Source organism: Calcarisporiella thermophila (assembly GCF_041956535.1).
Source record: "Calcarisporiella thermophila strain CBS 279.70 unplaced genomic scaffold VTP21scaffold_26, whole genome shotgun sequence".
Classification (NCBI taxonomy): domain Eukaryota; kingdom Fungi; phylum Calcarisporiellomycota; class Calcarisporiellomycetes; order Calcarisporiellales; family Calcarisporiellaceae; genus Calcarisporiella; species Calcarisporiella thermophila.
In genome coordinates, this window is record NW_027192216.1 from 393,073 (window position 1) to 410,560 (window position 17,488).

At 48.7% G+C, this 17,488-nt stretch overlaps 3 protein-coding genes and 1 non-coding gene across 4 annotated transcripts; 2 read left to right on the forward strand and 2 right to left on the reverse strand.

The window, feature by feature from the left end:
* Positions 1-176: 176 nt before the first annotated feature.
* VTP21DRAFT_t272 lies at positions 177-258 on the forward strand. The gene has a single exon. It is a non-coding gene; the product is annotated as a tRNA-Ser (tRNA).
* Positions 259-441: 183 nt separating this feature from the next.
* Positions 442-4,221, reverse strand: VTP21DRAFT_6351 (uncharacterized protein; the record flags this gene model as incomplete). The annotated part of the gene is made up of 17 exons (XM_069396972.1): positions 442-606; positions 670-803; positions 872-942; positions 1,019-1,124; positions 1,209-1,288; positions 1,369-1,627; positions 1,708-2,069; positions 2,145-2,524; positions 2,590-2,800; positions 2,860-2,959; positions 3,018-3,083; positions 3,141-3,310; positions 3,374-3,546; positions 3,604-3,649; positions 3,712-3,811; positions 3,888-3,930; positions 3,991-4,221. 17 exons carry the CDS (start codon positions 4,219-4,221, stop codon positions 442-444), a joined length of 2,697 nt encoding a protein of 898 aa, XP_069247236.1.
* Positions 4,222-4,658: 437 nt separating this feature from the next.
* VTP21DRAFT_6352 (uncharacterized protein) lies at positions 4,659-15,264 on the forward strand (the record flags this gene model as incomplete). Its single annotated transcript, XM_069396973.1, has 9 exons — positions 4,659-4,754; positions 4,831-5,072; positions 5,148-5,220; positions 5,320-10,055; positions 10,130-10,895; positions 10,959-11,182; positions 11,257-14,401; positions 14,514-14,628; positions 14,696-15,264. 9 exons carry the CDS (start codon positions 4,659-4,661, stop codon positions 15,262-15,264), a joined length of 9,966 nt encoding a protein of 3,321 aa, XP_069247237.1.
* A 627-nt stretch (positions 15,265-15,891) lies between these two features.
* On the reverse strand, positions 15,892-17,421 carry VTP21DRAFT_6353 (uncharacterized protein; the record flags this gene model as incomplete). The annotated part of the gene is made up of 1 exon (XM_069396974.1): positions 15,892-17,421. One exon carries the CDS (start codon positions 17,419-17,421, stop codon positions 15,892-15,894), a length of 1,530 nt encoding a protein of 509 aa, XP_069247238.1.
* Positions 17,422-17,488: the final 67 nt, after the last annotated feature.

Genomic DNA, 17,488 nt, shown 5'->3' on the forward strand with positions numbered 1-17,488 from the left:
GCGCCCTTTTGATCGGCGGGTCAAATAACTGGCGTTGCTGATGGTTGATTCCCCGTTGGAGGGCTCGAGAGTAATTCATTTTTTTTTTTTTTTAAATTAGCCAATCACATCGATCTAAAATATTAATATGATAGTATATATTGAACTGAGAGTGATAAATTTCAACGAATAGGATTGTCGCTTTGGCGGAGTGGTTAACGCGGTGCCCTGCTAAGGCATTGTCCTTTGGACGCGCAGGTTCGAATCCTGCAGGCGACGATTTTTTTTCACTTCATCGAACCCTTTTCTATAAACATGAATTCATCTAATGAAAGGACACAAAAAAGACTCTCTGCCATATAGACACTATATCGGCAGAGTGTCTTTTTTTGACACATTCTATTGTTATTTCTAGCATCACTATTTATTTATTGATTATTTACAAAAGCAAACCTCCAGAGGCTATAACCTTTTCAACCACTCATTGACAGCATTTTCTTTTAAAGCCTCGCGCCCATCCATCAATGCTCTCCACACACACTGCACCAGAAAATCAATAAGCACATGTACTTTCAGCGTTTGCATTAGAATCCCGGCACTTATCAGTTGCATGGGAAGAAACTGTGCCTATTGAGATGGACCCTAAGTTAGTTGTCAGTCTTATGGCATAAAGGGTTGAATTGCTCCTACTTTTACTAGATTCTCAATTGTAAAAGTGACAAGCGCTAGCTCCGCGAGGTTAGACTTTGCTTCTTTTTCTGGGGGGATATTTTTCCAACAATGGATGGAAACGGCAAGTAGGCTTTGAAGACATCCAGCATAAGCTGAACAATACCAATTTGGAATACTTTTCAATACGGGATATAGTATGGTTAAAAAAGCGTGCGGTTACCTTGTGGTTTCATCCCAACGACTGTCCAGATAAAGGGTCGATCCTTGAACGCTTTGTGTCGATAAAAATGCCTAGTAAATAAAACGAGTTCCAATTCGATTATTTCCTCTGATTTATAGGTGCAGCACAAGTTAATAGAAAAATAACATTTCACTTGTGGGGCCAAGGAGGTTCAATGGGTCTAGATCTTGCACCACTACATTCAAAGTACCGCCTAAGTGCTGCTGGGTAAGCTCAATTAGATAATTAATCACTGGCACATTTTCGAAGTAAAAGTGAGAATAATATTGGGTTAGAAGATATGGGAGATATGGAGGTCAAATTCTTGTAATTTTACTTTCAGCATCGCTTTGTTGAATCAAATCTGCAATATCCCTGATATTCTGAGCGTACTTCTCGTCTTCTATCGAAAAATGTCTTGTAATGTAAAGAATAAAAAGATAAATAACTCAGATTGTTTAATTGAAATCAGTGAGCAAATCTGCCAAATAGCCTACTCTGCCAATAGATTTCGCATTCCTCCCTCAAAATAAAATGGGGCTGGCCGAATCTCGCCCATCTCCTTTTTCTCCTCTTCCCACACCATGCCCCGGTTTCGATTCTGTTCAAACAGTGAGACGGAAATAGTCGGTCGAGCTATTTTCAAGAAACGCTTGCGCAACACCCAATTTGATTCAAGATAGCCAGCGGCCAATTTCTCATGTAAGATGCGAACAAATGGCTTGGCTAGGGGTTTATAATGATAGATTGGTTTGACTACCCAAAGCAAAAAAAAAATATTAATTAATCAGTCAACGATTCCTTCAGCCATTCCGATATATGCAAAAAAGGGCTACCAATCTCTTTCGATAGTCTCACAAGTTCTTTCAGCACCTCCTCATCCATATTGTTCCAACGATCATTCACAGTGCGAAAGAAATTAGATAAAACGGAGTCGACGAGATCAAGATCGGCAAGTGGGCTCCGCGGCACTTTGATGCGCGTAAGACGAAGTGCTTGAAGTCGTAGAAGCGGATCATTGCCAGGGACGTTTAAAGAAAGAAGTTTCGTGCTATAGTCTGGCAGTGTTTCTGATAAAATATCGCAAAGTGGGCTAGTGGCACTAGCCAAGGTCACGAGATTCTGAAGTATTCGACAGTTCTTCGCCAAATCGGACATTTCTGAATCCAATTCATCAAGGGCTTTGGTTAGCGAGTCTCTGAAGAAAAATTAGGACACCGTCAAATTTAAATCTCAATTATTGATGGAGAAAAAGAGTGCTGATAATATGTACCGAAAGGTGTTTGGCCACAATGAATCAAATGTCTCCTGTAATAATTCCATTGTTTTGCACACTGCCTCTTTTTCCGAATCACCACTCTCAAGCCCCACAAGGAGTCCCTTCAAAATATCTTCCGACTCCTTCTTTCCTAACTTCACCCCACAAAATGAAAGATATAACGAATTATCAACAAGCGAGGATGAATTGCTTTCATAGCGAGAGAGGACTTGTGAGAAAATATTGGTGTCGGATGTAGAAAAGGGTAAAGTAAATCTGTCGTTGAGTTTGCGATAAAGTTCCACAGAAGCAGTATCGAGCTGGTGAAGTAAGAAGGGGGACTTTCTTTGGGTTAGAGGCAGCTTTAGCTGAGAAACTAGTGCATCGGCCTGGAGCTATCAATAAAAACGTCATGAAGTCAGATATTCGACGAAGGGCATAATTGCAGGGTATCAATTACTCTTCGTATGATTAATTCAAGTAAATGGCTTGCTGCCAGTGCAAGACTTTCACCATGAGAACTGGGGATCGCACGTAAGTGACTGGATACGCCATGCAGAAGTGATAAAATATCTATTAAGTGATACAAAATAAATTTGAACGTATTTGGGTTGCCAATGAGTTGTTCCATCCAATTTATGAAGCGATGGCAGGCGGGCTCAATTGGATTGCTTAAACGATAGATATTTTGAGCCATTATGTAACCTTAGAAATTAAGTGGCAATCATACCTGGCATCCAGCCTCCACATTGAAAAGCCCCTCATAGACTCTGCCACGCAAACCATTTCGAGTTTTGGTTTCAGTGTCATTACGAGTTCATCCCAACAAGCTAAATGAACATATCAATTAAAACGGGTTGAATGTAGCTCGACAACACGAGTGCATACCCTCATACATAACTGGGTAATTTATAGCTATCCCCAGCATCGTAGGCATAATGAATCTTCGTCGGTCTAAAGATTTCTATCTATTAGATGAGATGGTAAATACAGCTGCTGCAAAGCACGTACCAGTAAAAGTGGGCTCCTCTCCCGTCACCTCCAAAACCGAGTTCATATATTCTTGTAAATAATTAACCAGGCAAGTATTGGATATGGTATCCTTATCATTGCTAACAATGTGAGATATTAGGCGAGTCGCTATCATACTAGCTGATCGATTTTGAGCTTGAAGAATCTGCCTAAATACACATTACTTTTAATGTGTTTTCGGGAAATAATCCAGCAAGAAAAGAAAAAGTTACCTTTGGTTGCCAAAAAAGGGAGTCCCGAAAATTATAGTGTCTCGAATTATGTATTCGTACAGACCAGGAAGCATCGCTTGGGGTAAGTCCATGGTCACTTGGGATAGAAGCCATTCAAGTCCTCCACGTTTGGCGGGGCTTTCATTCGACTGTACTATTGCAGGTAATATGATCTTTTGACTACGTTAAGATATAATAAACATAAGCCCGCATTTCTACTTGATGTTTACGTCTAAGAAGCAATCATAAATTGTTGTTTCTAAATCCTTATCGGCTCTAGTAGCAAAAATAACTTTTCAGTTTAATCCAAACCTATCCATTCTACTTCGACTACTCACTTCTTGGGACTATTCTGGAGGATATGCCTGACGAGACGTTGGATAGCTCCTAAATAGGGAAACTTAATATCCTTTCCACTTTCCGCCGTTAGGGAACCTGCTATAAAGGATTCATAGATCTGGTAAGCAGTCCAGAAAGCTGACAACTATGTTTTTCATATTTGCGTCTATTTTACCTGGTAGTTCTTGTGCGAATTGTCCAGTAATTCGACATGCCCACTTTAGAGAACAAAAAATTTGATTCAAGGGTTAGTGGAATATTAAGAAAACGCGACTTACCTGCAAAATCTGTTGCTTTTTCTTGAATTCTAGCTTCGTCGTTATAAAATTCAAGCTTTTTATACATTTGGATATGTTGTATTGCTGTTTGCGCTCTATTGTGGGCTTGTCGAAATATTCCATGATTTGTGAACTGAGTTTCGAAAGAGTTGGTTCAAGAGAATCGGGCGATTGCCTAATTTTCCGAATGGCTGCCAATACTTCTTTCGATTCATATTTCTGAACCTCCATTATCGCACATATTCTCGAAACAAGGAGAGCACACTGCAATAGTATCGCGTTATATAAAAATGCGCCACAATTTGCGGGGGAGTATCTTCAATTCAGTGTTATAGAAACGGTTCATAGGAAGCGGTTCCCATACCTTTCAAATCCACAAAAGACGCATGACAAGGTTTGTTTTTATATCAATCCTCTGCATTTTATTCCGATTCTATAACAATACCGTCTCGATTGCCTTCTGCTATATTTTATTTCAGTAGCAGCCTCGATTCTGAGGGAGGCAAGGCGACTAGCCCCTCTTCAGTCACGGCGGATTCTCCGTTTCTACTTATAAATGGGAATAAGGATGAAGTAGTAGCATTCAGCTTTTATTTGATTAGTGTACGTATCAAGTGATCTTACGGTAGCTGTCTTTTTCTTAGCCGCCCGAAGCTGTCTCTGCTATTATGTATATAAAAAACGCGAAATTGTTCACGAGGAACCAGCGCGAACAATGGTTATTTAAACGGCTGTTTCAGCCGGTTAGAATATGCGAATGTGAGGTAAAAGCGACGATGATGAAATCCATAATTGCTATTGTCATTTTGAACCTTTTTTCTTCTGCTGCCGCATTTGTAGGATGTCGAAATCTTGGATATCTCGAAGGACGGCTTCCCTAAATTTCTCTCGAATCGCGAATCACAAAGGCTTAGTGAGAATCCGCAAGCTCACCCTGAAGATACGTGCACTCTGGCGCCGCAGACTATGGTATATACTTTGGCAGAAGGATACCGGATCGTATTCCTCATAGATGTGAGCGCTTCTCTGGCAACGATAGATGTTACTTCAAACAGAGTAATATTGGATGACGTACTAAAGAGGTAGGGAGGCTATGTGGAATCAAAGTATTATATTCACTCGGGACAACTCATGGATTGCTATATTGGAATATTTAGTCTGGAAAAGTGTTTAGAAGGGGTCACTGAGCCCATGAATATTTTCAGAGCATGTGGAGGAAACCCAATCAAAGTAAGCTTTCCTATAGCTTATCAACATATCGACAAAGTTCAGTTTAAACTAAACCTGGGCATTTATTCTCTCTCCCCTTTTCATCACTCTATTCTTTAGCTTCTGCCGAAATTGTATATAACCGTAGTGGCAGAATGCTCGCAGTTCGGCTCCAATACAAACGTCATTGAACTTTTGTCCGATTTTTCTACTATGAGAGTACTCATCCAAGGAGCACAGGTTTCACTTGATAATCTTGAGGTTGTTAAGGAGCGGCTACGATCGGAATTCGATCAGTTCCTCAGTGATATCATTGATTTTCGGCAGAGACTAGCCGAGAAGCGCAAACGAATGGGCTACAAACTAGATGTGAATGACCCAAGTATAAGATTTCGGGACCCCGATAGTCCACCCATAGATACGGATGAGAGCGCAGTCGACTCATCTGTTGATTCTGCCAAGTCAACTGGTCGGAGGGAAAATTGGGGGATTGGTGTGAGCGGTGCCAATCTCTCCTACAATCTTCATGCGGGCCTATTTGCGCTCAAGCTCCTGCCACAAGAACTGTGGCCTGTACTAGTGCTTATTACCGACGGAGTTAAGCATTTGGGCACTGGTCCGCAAGAACAGCAAATTATACGTATCATAAAGCGACTCGATATTTCATGTAGCGTGATACAAGTGGGTGGCTCCCAAGGCTTCACACCAGCCTGCAACTTCGGATTCGTACCAGATAATGAAAACCTTCGCTTCCTGGCAGAAGCAACCTCTGGACAATTCGTGTACGCTGGCGACTGGAACGCACCCATCTCTTCATTTGACAGCGTCTCCTCCGAGTATAAAGACCATACAGGGGCAACTGTGACAAACTTCTTTCATCGGGCATTTCTGATCCGACAGCATAGCTTTTCACCGAAGCGGTCTAATATCCAGCTTTCCGCTACCTCGGGGAACACACTGGATAGGGCGGTGGATGTTCCACGCGAACGCATTAGACGCATCAATGATATTGTGGAGGATATAGCACACAATCCATACAACTTTCCATGGGATCCGAAATCGAAACCCCCGCTGCTAGAAAAGGTATTAATTCAATATCGTGACTACGCCCTTGCGTTCGACATTGTGCATGTGATATCGGCCAGGATTCGACAGGGTTTCCATATCAGCTCGGTAAGCCTACCTCGCAATCGAAGCGGCAAACAGGGCCGCCTATACATAACCATGGTGCTCCAGTGGCTGCCGAATGTGTCGGTGCAATATAAAATCAAGCCTTTTTGGCCGGGAAAGGAGGTTGGATGTGACCAATTACGGCACGGCCGCATAGAGGTCATGGTGCTGGCCAGTGCGGTATTTGCGTATAATTTCGTTGAAAGCCATCACCGACATGACCCCGGCCATCCGTTGTGGGATAAAATTAACCGGTTGCACAGCTTTCTCCGATGCATATGCGATACGGATGAAATGCTAAAGCGGTTAGTTGTCTTCAATCCCAAGCATCACTCGAGCAAAGCAGCGTATCGTGAGGGGGAGATTGCACGGAATCTTAGTAATCGTTACTTGGATGCGATTAAGCGATTATGGGAGATGCACGATGCACATGAGAACCGGGCGAGAATTCGGTGCTGGTTCGATGAGGGAAGGGTCGATGTATTGGTTTTAACTGATGGGATATCCAGTCTGATACAAGGGCAATCTCGACATATTGATGATCAAGTGCGGCATGCTATGGGCACTCTATGCGAGAGCTTAGACAATAATTGGGCAGATCTTAAAGTGGCCAATGATGTGTTTGTCAAGGTTATTGGTAACCGCGAGCTTGAAAAGATCTCTTCAATAAGCTATTGTGAACTGCGACTCTACCGTGAAGCAGGCTGCCTGCTGGCAATGCGCCTTGCTTTCTTTAACGTCGGTCTGTCCGACCGGCGTAAAATTTTAGACGATCTGGAACTTATGGTATCCAATATGTCGGGTAAGCTTCTGACTGTGTGCGAGCGACCCCTTTCTCTTTTCCTGATCCGCCGCATGAACTCGTTCGAAACTCGAACCGAACAGGATTATGCAACCCGATCTGTGTATGCATCAGTGACTGAGAGATTGACAAGCCAATTTATCGTGCGCAATTATTTACGCCACACCACCAGTGTTTGGCTCGATAATCTCCCAGACGATCCATACTGCGCAGAGCATGGTATCCTTCCAGTCCGCTTACTTGCCTTCCAGCTATTGTGTCGCCTTCGATTGGAGCAAAGCTTTGTTATTCTTGGGTCAGAACCACATCAAAAAGTGTTTTATCTTGAGCTTAAAAACACCATCGAAACTTCCTCTCGTTCCCCTGACCCATCCGTAGACGAGCAAATTGCACCCTCTTGTGGAGTGCAGTACATCATTACTCTCGATAAAGAAACAAATCAGGTGACGACGGAGCTGTGGGTGGAGCCAAACGAGGACCAAATGCTTCACAATCCGTATGAATGGATGTCTGAGAAAATATCCGCCACCGATCGCAAAGCCATTTCCCACCTAATTACATTTTATGAGATACACCGTATCGGGCGCATCCGCCCTCGTCCTGCCGGCCTGGGACTACCTGACCTGCTTGATTCAGGGTTAATCTCGACTATGCCGAATTATTTCGAGATTGCTTACGTGTTGCGACTGAGTCGGTTCCTGGTTGCTTCGTATTCCATGCCCACGTTTAAGACCTCTTTATTAGCGTCGGGACGTGCAAACGAGGTCGACGACTGGATCACCGTGCAAACTGATCTGAGCAGCGAGACGTCTGCTAGACGTAGCTCTCTTGATGAATTTATCACCCAGCAAGATCTAATAAGTAAGTTGTCACGTGCCGACCGGGATTGTGTTTTGCTTCACCTGTTTTTGGGACAATCGCTGCGCAATATCACTGATGCAGAAATCCCGACCTCAAAGCAAGATGCCCACGATCCATTCTGGCGGGACATTACACGTGCAGTACAACAAGTCATGGGTATCTCCTCGGTAAGCGCTGGACTATTGCTCACTGAGAGTTTGCGCGACTGTCGCTGTTTCGTAAAAGTCGTGAACCCGCAATCCTTCATTCTACTCGTCGCTCCTACACTGCGTTCACTGACTTCAAATCTGGCGAGAACCACGGCAATTTCGTCCAATTTTATGGTTACTTGCCAGGTAAACAGATTTATGCTATTTGCGTTCGAATGTGTGCGGACCCAGTCGCCATTTCTCGATTCTCGCTACGATGCTGATCCTTGGGGGAAGGCGACCACAGATTACGGCGAAATCCACATAAAACCTCTCTCCGACTCTACCGCAGACACTGAAACCAACAACTCGAGTCCAACCATGAGGCCTGATTTATTTGCAGGCCATTTCCAGACAACGCCTAGCAATATCGAGCTTACCAGAGCGGCGTTCGACTTGAAGGAGCTATTCAGCAAGCATTATGCACGAGACTATGTTCGCTCCGTATATGCCTCATTGGTCCAGAAGCATATTGTGGATCCGCAGGATTTGGCAAGGGCAGCCAGCATGTGCTCAGAGTCCTCAGTGGAGGTGGACATAACTGGGTTTGTAAACGTACAAACCCAATTGCGTAGCCAAGCAGGTCTTTCATTTGATACCAAAAGTATCCAAGAAAGCTTTTCCCAAGTCTTGAGCCACTATTTCCAGAAGGTAGAGGGCAGCGAAGGCTCCCAAAGCCTTTACTACTTTCGTCCCCAGTTCAAGAAAGGCATGTTGCGTATGGTTCCGGATGACGATCGCTCAAGCACGGGAGTCTCTGCGCAAGAATTGGACCGTGGTAGCGATGCACCCGATAGCCTATTGAACTTAATTGAAGGCGCGGAGGAGCCTTTCTTCCTCCGGCTGGAATGCGAGTTCCGCAAGCCAGCAAGCAACTCGGAAAAATATCCAGGTATCCTCCGAATGCCGGTGGCCGAATTACCAGTGTCATATACTGCTCATGTGAATGGAGACCAGCATGACTTTTCGCCCGAGAGCATTGGGACGGAGGCATCGCCAGTAGAGTCGTCTGATGGGACTCAGGCCTTCTTCCATCTTATCTGCATATATCTTCCGCCGATGGATCAAGATGCTGCAACCACCATCCAAGCATCCGGAAACCTGGAGGATACGCAACTACTAAAGGACGCATTGCTCGATGAGGACAAGCGCGAAGCACTTGCAGAGACCAAAACCAGGTTAGAATGGCTCCTCAAGGAAGAAATCATGCACGGCCTTCTTAAACTTCAGCCCGTCACCTCCACGGTCCTGTGCTATATTGAATCCCAGCTACGGATCAAAAATCCATATGTCGATTTTCCCACTTCCTTCCCGATACCCGTCCCGTTTGTGCGGAAGCATGCTGCAAAGCATATTTTCCTTCAAGAACTTGCTAAGGCGAACATTTCACCTTACACGATGAATCGAGTAGATGAGCACTTTTATGTAAGTGAGGACGTGATTGAATCGTCCCCCACTCAACCAGCCGAATGCGTTAAGGAGGACGTAAATCCGTCCGCCGATGTGCAGGAAGAGCGAGCCTCTCTATTTGAACACGAGTCACCGAAGGACGACGAGCTTTCACAAGGTCTCGGGATAAGTTTCCTTACTCCTCCGGAGATGGATCACATGCAGGCGGTTGCTTCACGGCCCCGCAACGTTGTTCAGAAACAAATGTTTTGGATGCTATTGATCCCACACGAAAACAGTGTACAGATGTATTTCTTTTCGAAGTGCATTCTTGGCGCCGACCGTTCAAATATTATCCGTCACATGCGAAATGCGATACGAGATGTAGCCGTGCGAGTGAACCAACTAACCTTGCTTATCGAGATGAACGAGACCCGTAAATGCAGGTAACCTAGTCCTTTTTCCCTCTGAGGAATATGGATTTCATTCTAAGAAACATTACATTATCATCACCTCATAGCAAATATTTGGTGCCCCGCGATACGCCCTCAGGCTCTGATTCGGACACCACTTCTTCTGAATCTGAATCCTCGTCTGGCTCAGGTCCTGGATCGCCAGAAGAAGACTTGGTGGGCGTACTGTCACTATCACCCGAAGATCAGCAGTATTCTAAGCGCTTCAAACCGGGGCAGTTCGCGTGCCCACTCGTTTTTACCAAGCGATTTCCCCTGCATTGGCGCCTAAAGCCGTGCGAAGCCGTCAACTGTGCGGCCAATTTCCTGCAGCCACTTGCCGTGCGGAACCGCAAAAATCTGTTTGTGCATGGATCAGGGGAATCAACGGTTTATATGAGACTCTTTGAAATTGGTGTGCTCAGCCCAATGTCAGCCGCAGATGGGGTTGATGAGCTGGCGCCGAGCATGACCTCTTCACCGTTTTCTGCGCAATCTGCTATTAGCGAACCACCAAACCTTGTCAGCACTTCAATTGCCGGCCCGACGACGCAACAGCATGTTGAATCAAGCCGTGGCTCACCCCGCACACATAGTCCAAAGCAAGGCACGCCCTCGCCGGGAACTCGGTTTGTGTCCAGTGGCGCACAACAAATCAAGAGCGCGCCAGAATCTCGTGAACTCGTCCTGGAAGTTTATGGAATCGATCGTCCAAGTAAACAGATTGTCGAAGATCTGGTTAACACACTCGAGCAAAAGCTAATGAGCAGCGCCACCCTCATGGCAATATCCACCTTCCTTGCTCGAGGGGCTAGCCAGAAACTGACACCTGCAGTAAGCAAACCTATTTTACACTTCTTATGCTAAGCAAGCAGAGTAACTTTTACACCCTGTTAGGATGTGGACTTTATACTTCCAGTAGAGAAACCACCTGCATGCCAAAAGATTATTCCAATCCCGCGAATGCTGCGCGATATTCACGCCTATATTACCTATCTCAGACAAAAGCTTCTTACATATATGAAGCCGCTGAGCGGTCCGGATGTGGCGAACGCTGTCTTCCGGCATTATCTTTACCAAGGCCATAAGTCGCAGAACAAAAACTACCCGGTTAAAGAAGAGTAAGCTTTAGCAAAATAATGCACAGGCTTTTTTTTTCACGTAATATTGACTTTTTTTGTGGATCACTAACCAGATTAGGGGAAACGTACGAGATACATCCGGGCGATTTCGCGTTCTATTACAATTCGCTGGGAACTTGGAATCAATCAGCATTCGAGACAGAGGTTGGACGAGGTATTGCTGGAGTTTGCCTCACCATTCGTGATGTGAACGGACTTCCCGCGCTAACGCTCCCGGTGCAAGATCCCCTCTTTACCGAATATTCATACCTCGAGAACATTGGTCAGCACCTCTCCCAGTATCAGGATGATACGCAGAAACCTGGTACACTGTTCCAGGGTCTATCCGCCTATTCCCTTCTGATTGAGATTTGGGTGCAAGGACCTCTGAAGTATAACGTGCTCCTCACTAAGCTGGAACAAACTATCTACCATACCCTCTGTGATTACTCTGTGGAGTCGTGCATCATGACTGGATTGGTGCGCACCTTCGATCGCTCTCCTAACCTAGAGGCCGAAGAGGCCGCCCCGGTGCAGACAACTCCGGTGCTCGACACACGAATACAAAAACTCTTTGTGCAGCCTTGTTTTGCAGTTCTGGAAAAAGCTGCTGCCTGGGGAGACCCCACCGTGCAAGAACTCAACCTCTCTGTGAAACTTGCCCCATGGAGTGTCAAGGAGTTACTGGATGAGGTGTGCGAATTCCTCTCTGAACTGCATGCCGTGTTCACACCTGTAGTCATGCGGGGTGAAGGGCAATTGGCGGCGCCTTTGTACGTTACGGAGAAACTTGAAGTGGAGCGACCGCATCAAACAAGCACCGGTGCTCCCACGGCTGGTGAGAGGCGTGGACAGGGTGCTGTTCGGCATATAGTGATTGGTGGGGTGAAAGAGCTAACCGTGGCTTACGGAGGCTGGCACCCCTCCCTCACCGGGCATCGTCGTAGTGTCGATGGCGACGACCACTCGTTCAAATCGCATTCTCGCAAGAGCTCGGTCGAGAATGGAACGAGTGACAAGGCAAGCCTTTCGCTTCTAAGAAAGGACGACTTGGCCAGCGAGAGAAGCAGTGGGGCTTACTTGCGAAAAGAGGTATTCTCCACCAACATTGCCAACCGCTTGCACGAGCTCACCATGCATAGTGGCATAACGGTGAACGACGGCTCGCGCCGTGACCTGGCTCGTAGCTGTTTTTGCTCTATTGTGCTGGATGGGTGGAATTTGCGCGCCTACACCTACAACATGAATAAGCGCTGTTCCGACGCGGTGTTTGCTTTCCTCACTCGCCTTCTCGATTGGCATACCAATCGTATCCGCCTGATGGACACCATCCTGCACCAGAAGATGGGACTCTTCTTCCACACAGAGCCCTTCGATCTAGAGAGATCCGCCACGGGGCCATTGCTAGCCTCTGGAGGCTCATCGACATCCGTTGCCGCCCAGCACGCTCACGTCACCTCCACGTCTACTCCTCGCCCCTCCAGCGGACGAACCCCACTTCGACCGTTGCAACCCCCTCCTCCACCCCTTCAGCTCCAGACACAGCAGCAGGCGCATCCACAGCAACTCCAAGATGTGAAGCTGCTCACTAGTTTGGTCATGGACTCAATCCCCCCTCGGCAGAGGGCCACTCTTCCCGTCGGAATCGTGTCGGAAGAGTCGAAAAAGGCGACAGCGCTTGGATCCGCCGTCGCTGGTGCCTCATCATCCTCCATCAACATGCTCCCTTCCGATGCCGGCCAACCAACCGAGCAAGAGCCCGGGCTTTTCACGTTCAAAGGCGTCAAAGTGAACGATGTGCTCAAGATGACCATTGCAGACCCGGTGCGCGATTCTACCTATGCTCGCAATCGTGATCCGTTGCGGAGACACGGTCACACCTTTGTGGAGGCATATCGCAGGATCAACGTCACGGCCCAGGCTCACGAAAATGCGCTGCGGGTGTACACCAAGTGGCGGAAGCGATTTTCGGAATCCCCAGGCTCCACTCGAAGCGATGAATCCATCTCAAGTAGCGATCTCGTGGTCATTCTCCGCTCGGCACGGCTCTTCCATTTCTGCCGGAAACCGCTCCTCTTCAGCCACCTCTCCATGCACAGCGGGAGAGACGTGAGCGGTAAGGAGGACGTTCAACGCTCGCCGGTGGCTACCGAGGACTCGGCATCGACTCTCTTCCAGGAGCCGTTGTCGGTAGAGCTTAAGGCGCCGGAAGACATCACCACGCAGTGGTATCGCGACCTGGTGCAAACTTTTGTTAGGGAATATGCGGAGTACCTCGAGACGCTGGGCATGCAGCGCGTCACCCTCAGCGACGCCGAGACTAGCGCTCCTGACCGAACCGCCTCCAGTCGGGACCTTCTAACCTCACGGTTCGCGGTGACGGAGCATTTCCAGGTGGAGAGCCCGGTGCTCTTCTTGCTCAAGGCCCTGCGCGGTGGCTCCATCATCCTCGAGATCCGCATACAACGGAACCTCTGCTGCGTCACGCTCTACACCCTCAATCGGCGGTACAGCCGGTTGTACGTTCCCGGCCCGCTGAGCGACCTCCAAAAGCGCGAGAACCTGCGCCTCTTCACAGCGGAGTGCGGCCGCTTCAAAAACATTGCCCATGTCAACTCCTTCGTGCACGATTTTCACCTCCGCTTCCTGCAGCGAATCCTCGGCCACCCCACCGCCGTGCCGCCCATCCGAGCCCTCGATGTGCTGCGCGAATTCATGGCCTATTACCGGTACCCTGCCCGGTACGCCAGAAACCGCGTCGTCACTGACACCTATCCCCTATCCGAAGTGCTCCCCGAGATATTTGCATACATCCTGGGGAACCCCCAGCGATACGGATTCCGGCCGCTGCTCTATGAGGGTCGAGCGGTGGGGTGCTTCGTGATGTCGGAGTCCCCTGACTTTCATGAGGAGTGTCGGCCAGGCCCCTACTGCCACACGCTGATCGTGTGTGCAGACGACCCATCTTACTCGCCAACGCACGACGGATTTGGCATCCGCTCCGGACTCAAGATTCGGTTCTACGTGATGGTGACCTCGCACGACTACACCAACTTGTTGGATCGCGTTGTGAGTACCCCCGCCCGCAGATTGAGGCCTAACGCTTCGGATGACGCTGTCTCCCATGAACTGATGCAGGAGACGCTGGCGCCAGTCGGCTACACGCTGGGATATGTCGTGGAGAATGCGACTCAACGATTAAAAATGATGATCCGAACGGTACGTTCTTTCAGGTGGAAATTCAGTGCCCAGTAGTGAACTCCTCCCCCTTCCCCATCCTCCTCCTTCCCCATTCCCCCATGCTTAACCGTGTGTATTTTTGGATGAATAGGCTGCCGCTAACTTCCGCCGAGACTCGCTGTGGAGGCGCCTGATATCAGATAATAGCACATCCTATAGTGCGGATGGCTCGTCGATTTTTGGGGGAGAGACCCAAAGCCATGCCGGTATCTATCTCCTTTCTTACCCATTGTGTCTTTCCCCACACCCTATTGATTCACCCACTATTTCTAGGACATGAAGCGTATGGACGGGACGGGCTGAGCAGCAAGGAGTTCCTGATGCTTGCGCGAAAATTCAACGGCCTCCCGCTGAGGGAGCTTGATCCGCAAATCGACCAGCTCCTGGACCTTCCTCTGGTTTGGAGTGAGGCGTTTGATTTTCTGCAGAACTTCTTCGCCCCATTTACTCGCGTCTTCCTCCAAGACCCCGACGAGCATGAGTCTCCGATGCACACCCCGCCGGCCCCCCCAGTTGACTCCACCCCGCGCTACCACTTCCAATCCTCACAAACCTCGTCCACCCCTCATTCTCTCCATCCCCACCCCTATTTCCCGCCGGCATCCACTTCGTCTCCTGCACGTGCCTCTCTCCACCGTATCCGGCACCTCGTCATCCTGAATCCCAGCGACAGGGACTATTTGTTGCATTTCGTGCTGGATGAGGAGGCGACCAAGCCTGTTAAGGGCTATGCAGTATGCCGCGAACGGCGCCAGAGCCAGCTCGAACGAAAGGAGCTTGAGCACATCACCAGTGTAGGGGAGACGCTGTGCTACTGGCTCTGGAGGAAAATTTGCTCTTAATGTATTCCCCCTCCACCTCCCCATCCATTTCACTAGAATCCAACCCATTGTCTTATTTTTTTTTTCATCTTCCTATTTTACTGTGTTTACCTTGACTTTTTAATTTCCTTGCCATCGTCATATAGCGCTTGAACTGTTTCTTTTTAATTTTTTCTTTGTTCTTACTCTCCCAGTATTTTTCTTTTTCATGATTTCGCAGCTACTTTATTTTTTTTTTTTCGCCTCAGTTCATTTTTAATATCAATTGTGCTTTAAATCTCCATTACAAATGCGACTAATTTGGAAATTTCGATAAGACAGCCCGTCTGCAAACATGATAGCCTGCAAAACTTTGGTTCTAGCCCATGACCAACGGATGGTGGGGATGGAAAAGGGGCTGCTGACAACAAAAATACCGAGGAAAGCAGGTATCGTAATTTGAATAAAAACCCTTTATTTGCATTTGCAATTCGATCGTCTTAGATGCTACCAATATTAAGAGGAAAAGAATAGAAATAGAAATAAATAGATGAATAAATAAAAATAAATGGAGGAATATTAATTATATAGGTGCGGGTGTGTGTGAGGGGGGGGGCATGCTTGGGTCTAAATAGCGGGGAGGGGCAATGTTGTGCCGAGAGTCCGAAGTTATTGGGTTGCTTCCTTTTCGCTCTCCTTGATCGTGTAGGGGGGAAGCTTTTTGTCCTTGTCGTCGGCTGGCTGTGCATCGCCGCGCTCAGCTTCCTCCTGAAGGTCCTTTCGGTTGACCTTGCCACCAGTGTCCACCATGTCCTCCAGAGAGGTGCCTTTTCCTTCGACCCCGAAGAAATACCACGGGATCGAGATGAGGATGCCCGCGGCGAAAAAGCAGGACAGGCAAGCCAGGGAGCCGATCACATTCTTGTCGTTGCCACTGCCGCCTTGGAAAATGGCGATCAGGATCTTGGGGGCAACGGCGCCGCCAACGCGGCCCGCGGCCACCGCAAGGCCAATACCGGTGGAGCGGATGTAGGAGGGGAATACTTCGTTGAAGGAGGTGTAGGCGCAAATCCATGTGATGGTGTAGATGACGATGTAGATGGTGTGGGTGATGAGGATAGGGAGCTCACCCCCCGCCTGTGCGGCGGGGTACATGCAGCATGCGGTGACGATGCAGAGGAGGTAGGAGAGCGGGAGGATCTTTTTGCGGCCGATGAGGTCGACGCCGAACGCGGCGATGATCGCGGCCGGGATCGAGAACAGGTTGCCGATCATGAACATGAAGGGCTGCCGCTCGTTCGGGATGCCTGACAGGGGGAACAGCGCGAGCGACATGAAATTCAGCACGCCGTAGTCGCCAAAGGCCTGGGAGAGGTTGAGGGTCATGGCGAACGCGACGCGGAAGGGGTACTTGGTGAAGCAGTCGAGGATCATCCGGAACCAGGAGATCTTGGGGTGCGGCTTGTACTCCACGGACTCGGCCACGAGGGACTTGTTGTCGGGTTGCCCGGCCAGGCGCTCGATCTCACCCACCACCCTCTCCGCCTCCTCGAAGCGCCCCTGCACCAGCAACCAGCGCGGCGACTCGGGGAGCGCGAGCCGGAACCACAGGACAAACAGGGCGCCGACCGCGCCCACCCCGAACCCAATGCGCCAACCCAGCCAGGTCTCGAGGTGGTTGACCAGGGGGATCTCGATCGCGTTCGAGAGCACGGCTCCGACTCCCCACCAGCCCAGGACCAGGGCGTTGACCTTACCGCGGTGGCGCGCCGGCACCAGTTCTCCGATGGTGGCGTTGACGGCGGTGTACTCGGCCCCCACGCCGATGGCGGTGAAGAATCGGAAGGCAAGGAAGAAGGCAAAGTTGGGGGAGAAGGCCGTGATGAGGGTCATGGCGGAATACCACACCAGGGTGGTGAGGAAGGAGATCTTGCGGCCGAAGCGGTCCGACACGTAGCCGAAGCCCATGGCGCCTATCAGCGCCCCCATCAGCCAGACGGTGGTGATGTTGGTGGCCTCGAGAGCCGAGACCTGGAAATAGTGCTTAAGCAACGACATCACGCCCGACACGATGGTCACCTCGAAGGCGTCCAGGCACCAGCCGATACTGAGCACCAGCGTGATCTTGGTGTGCCATCCCGACCATTGCAGGTTGTCGAGGCGCTTGGTGACGTTTGTATACCTTGCTTCCGACTCCATTGACGCGAAACTCTTGAGAATAAGGGGGACCTTGGAGAGGCGGCGGGAAGAGGGGCGGGCGAAAAGA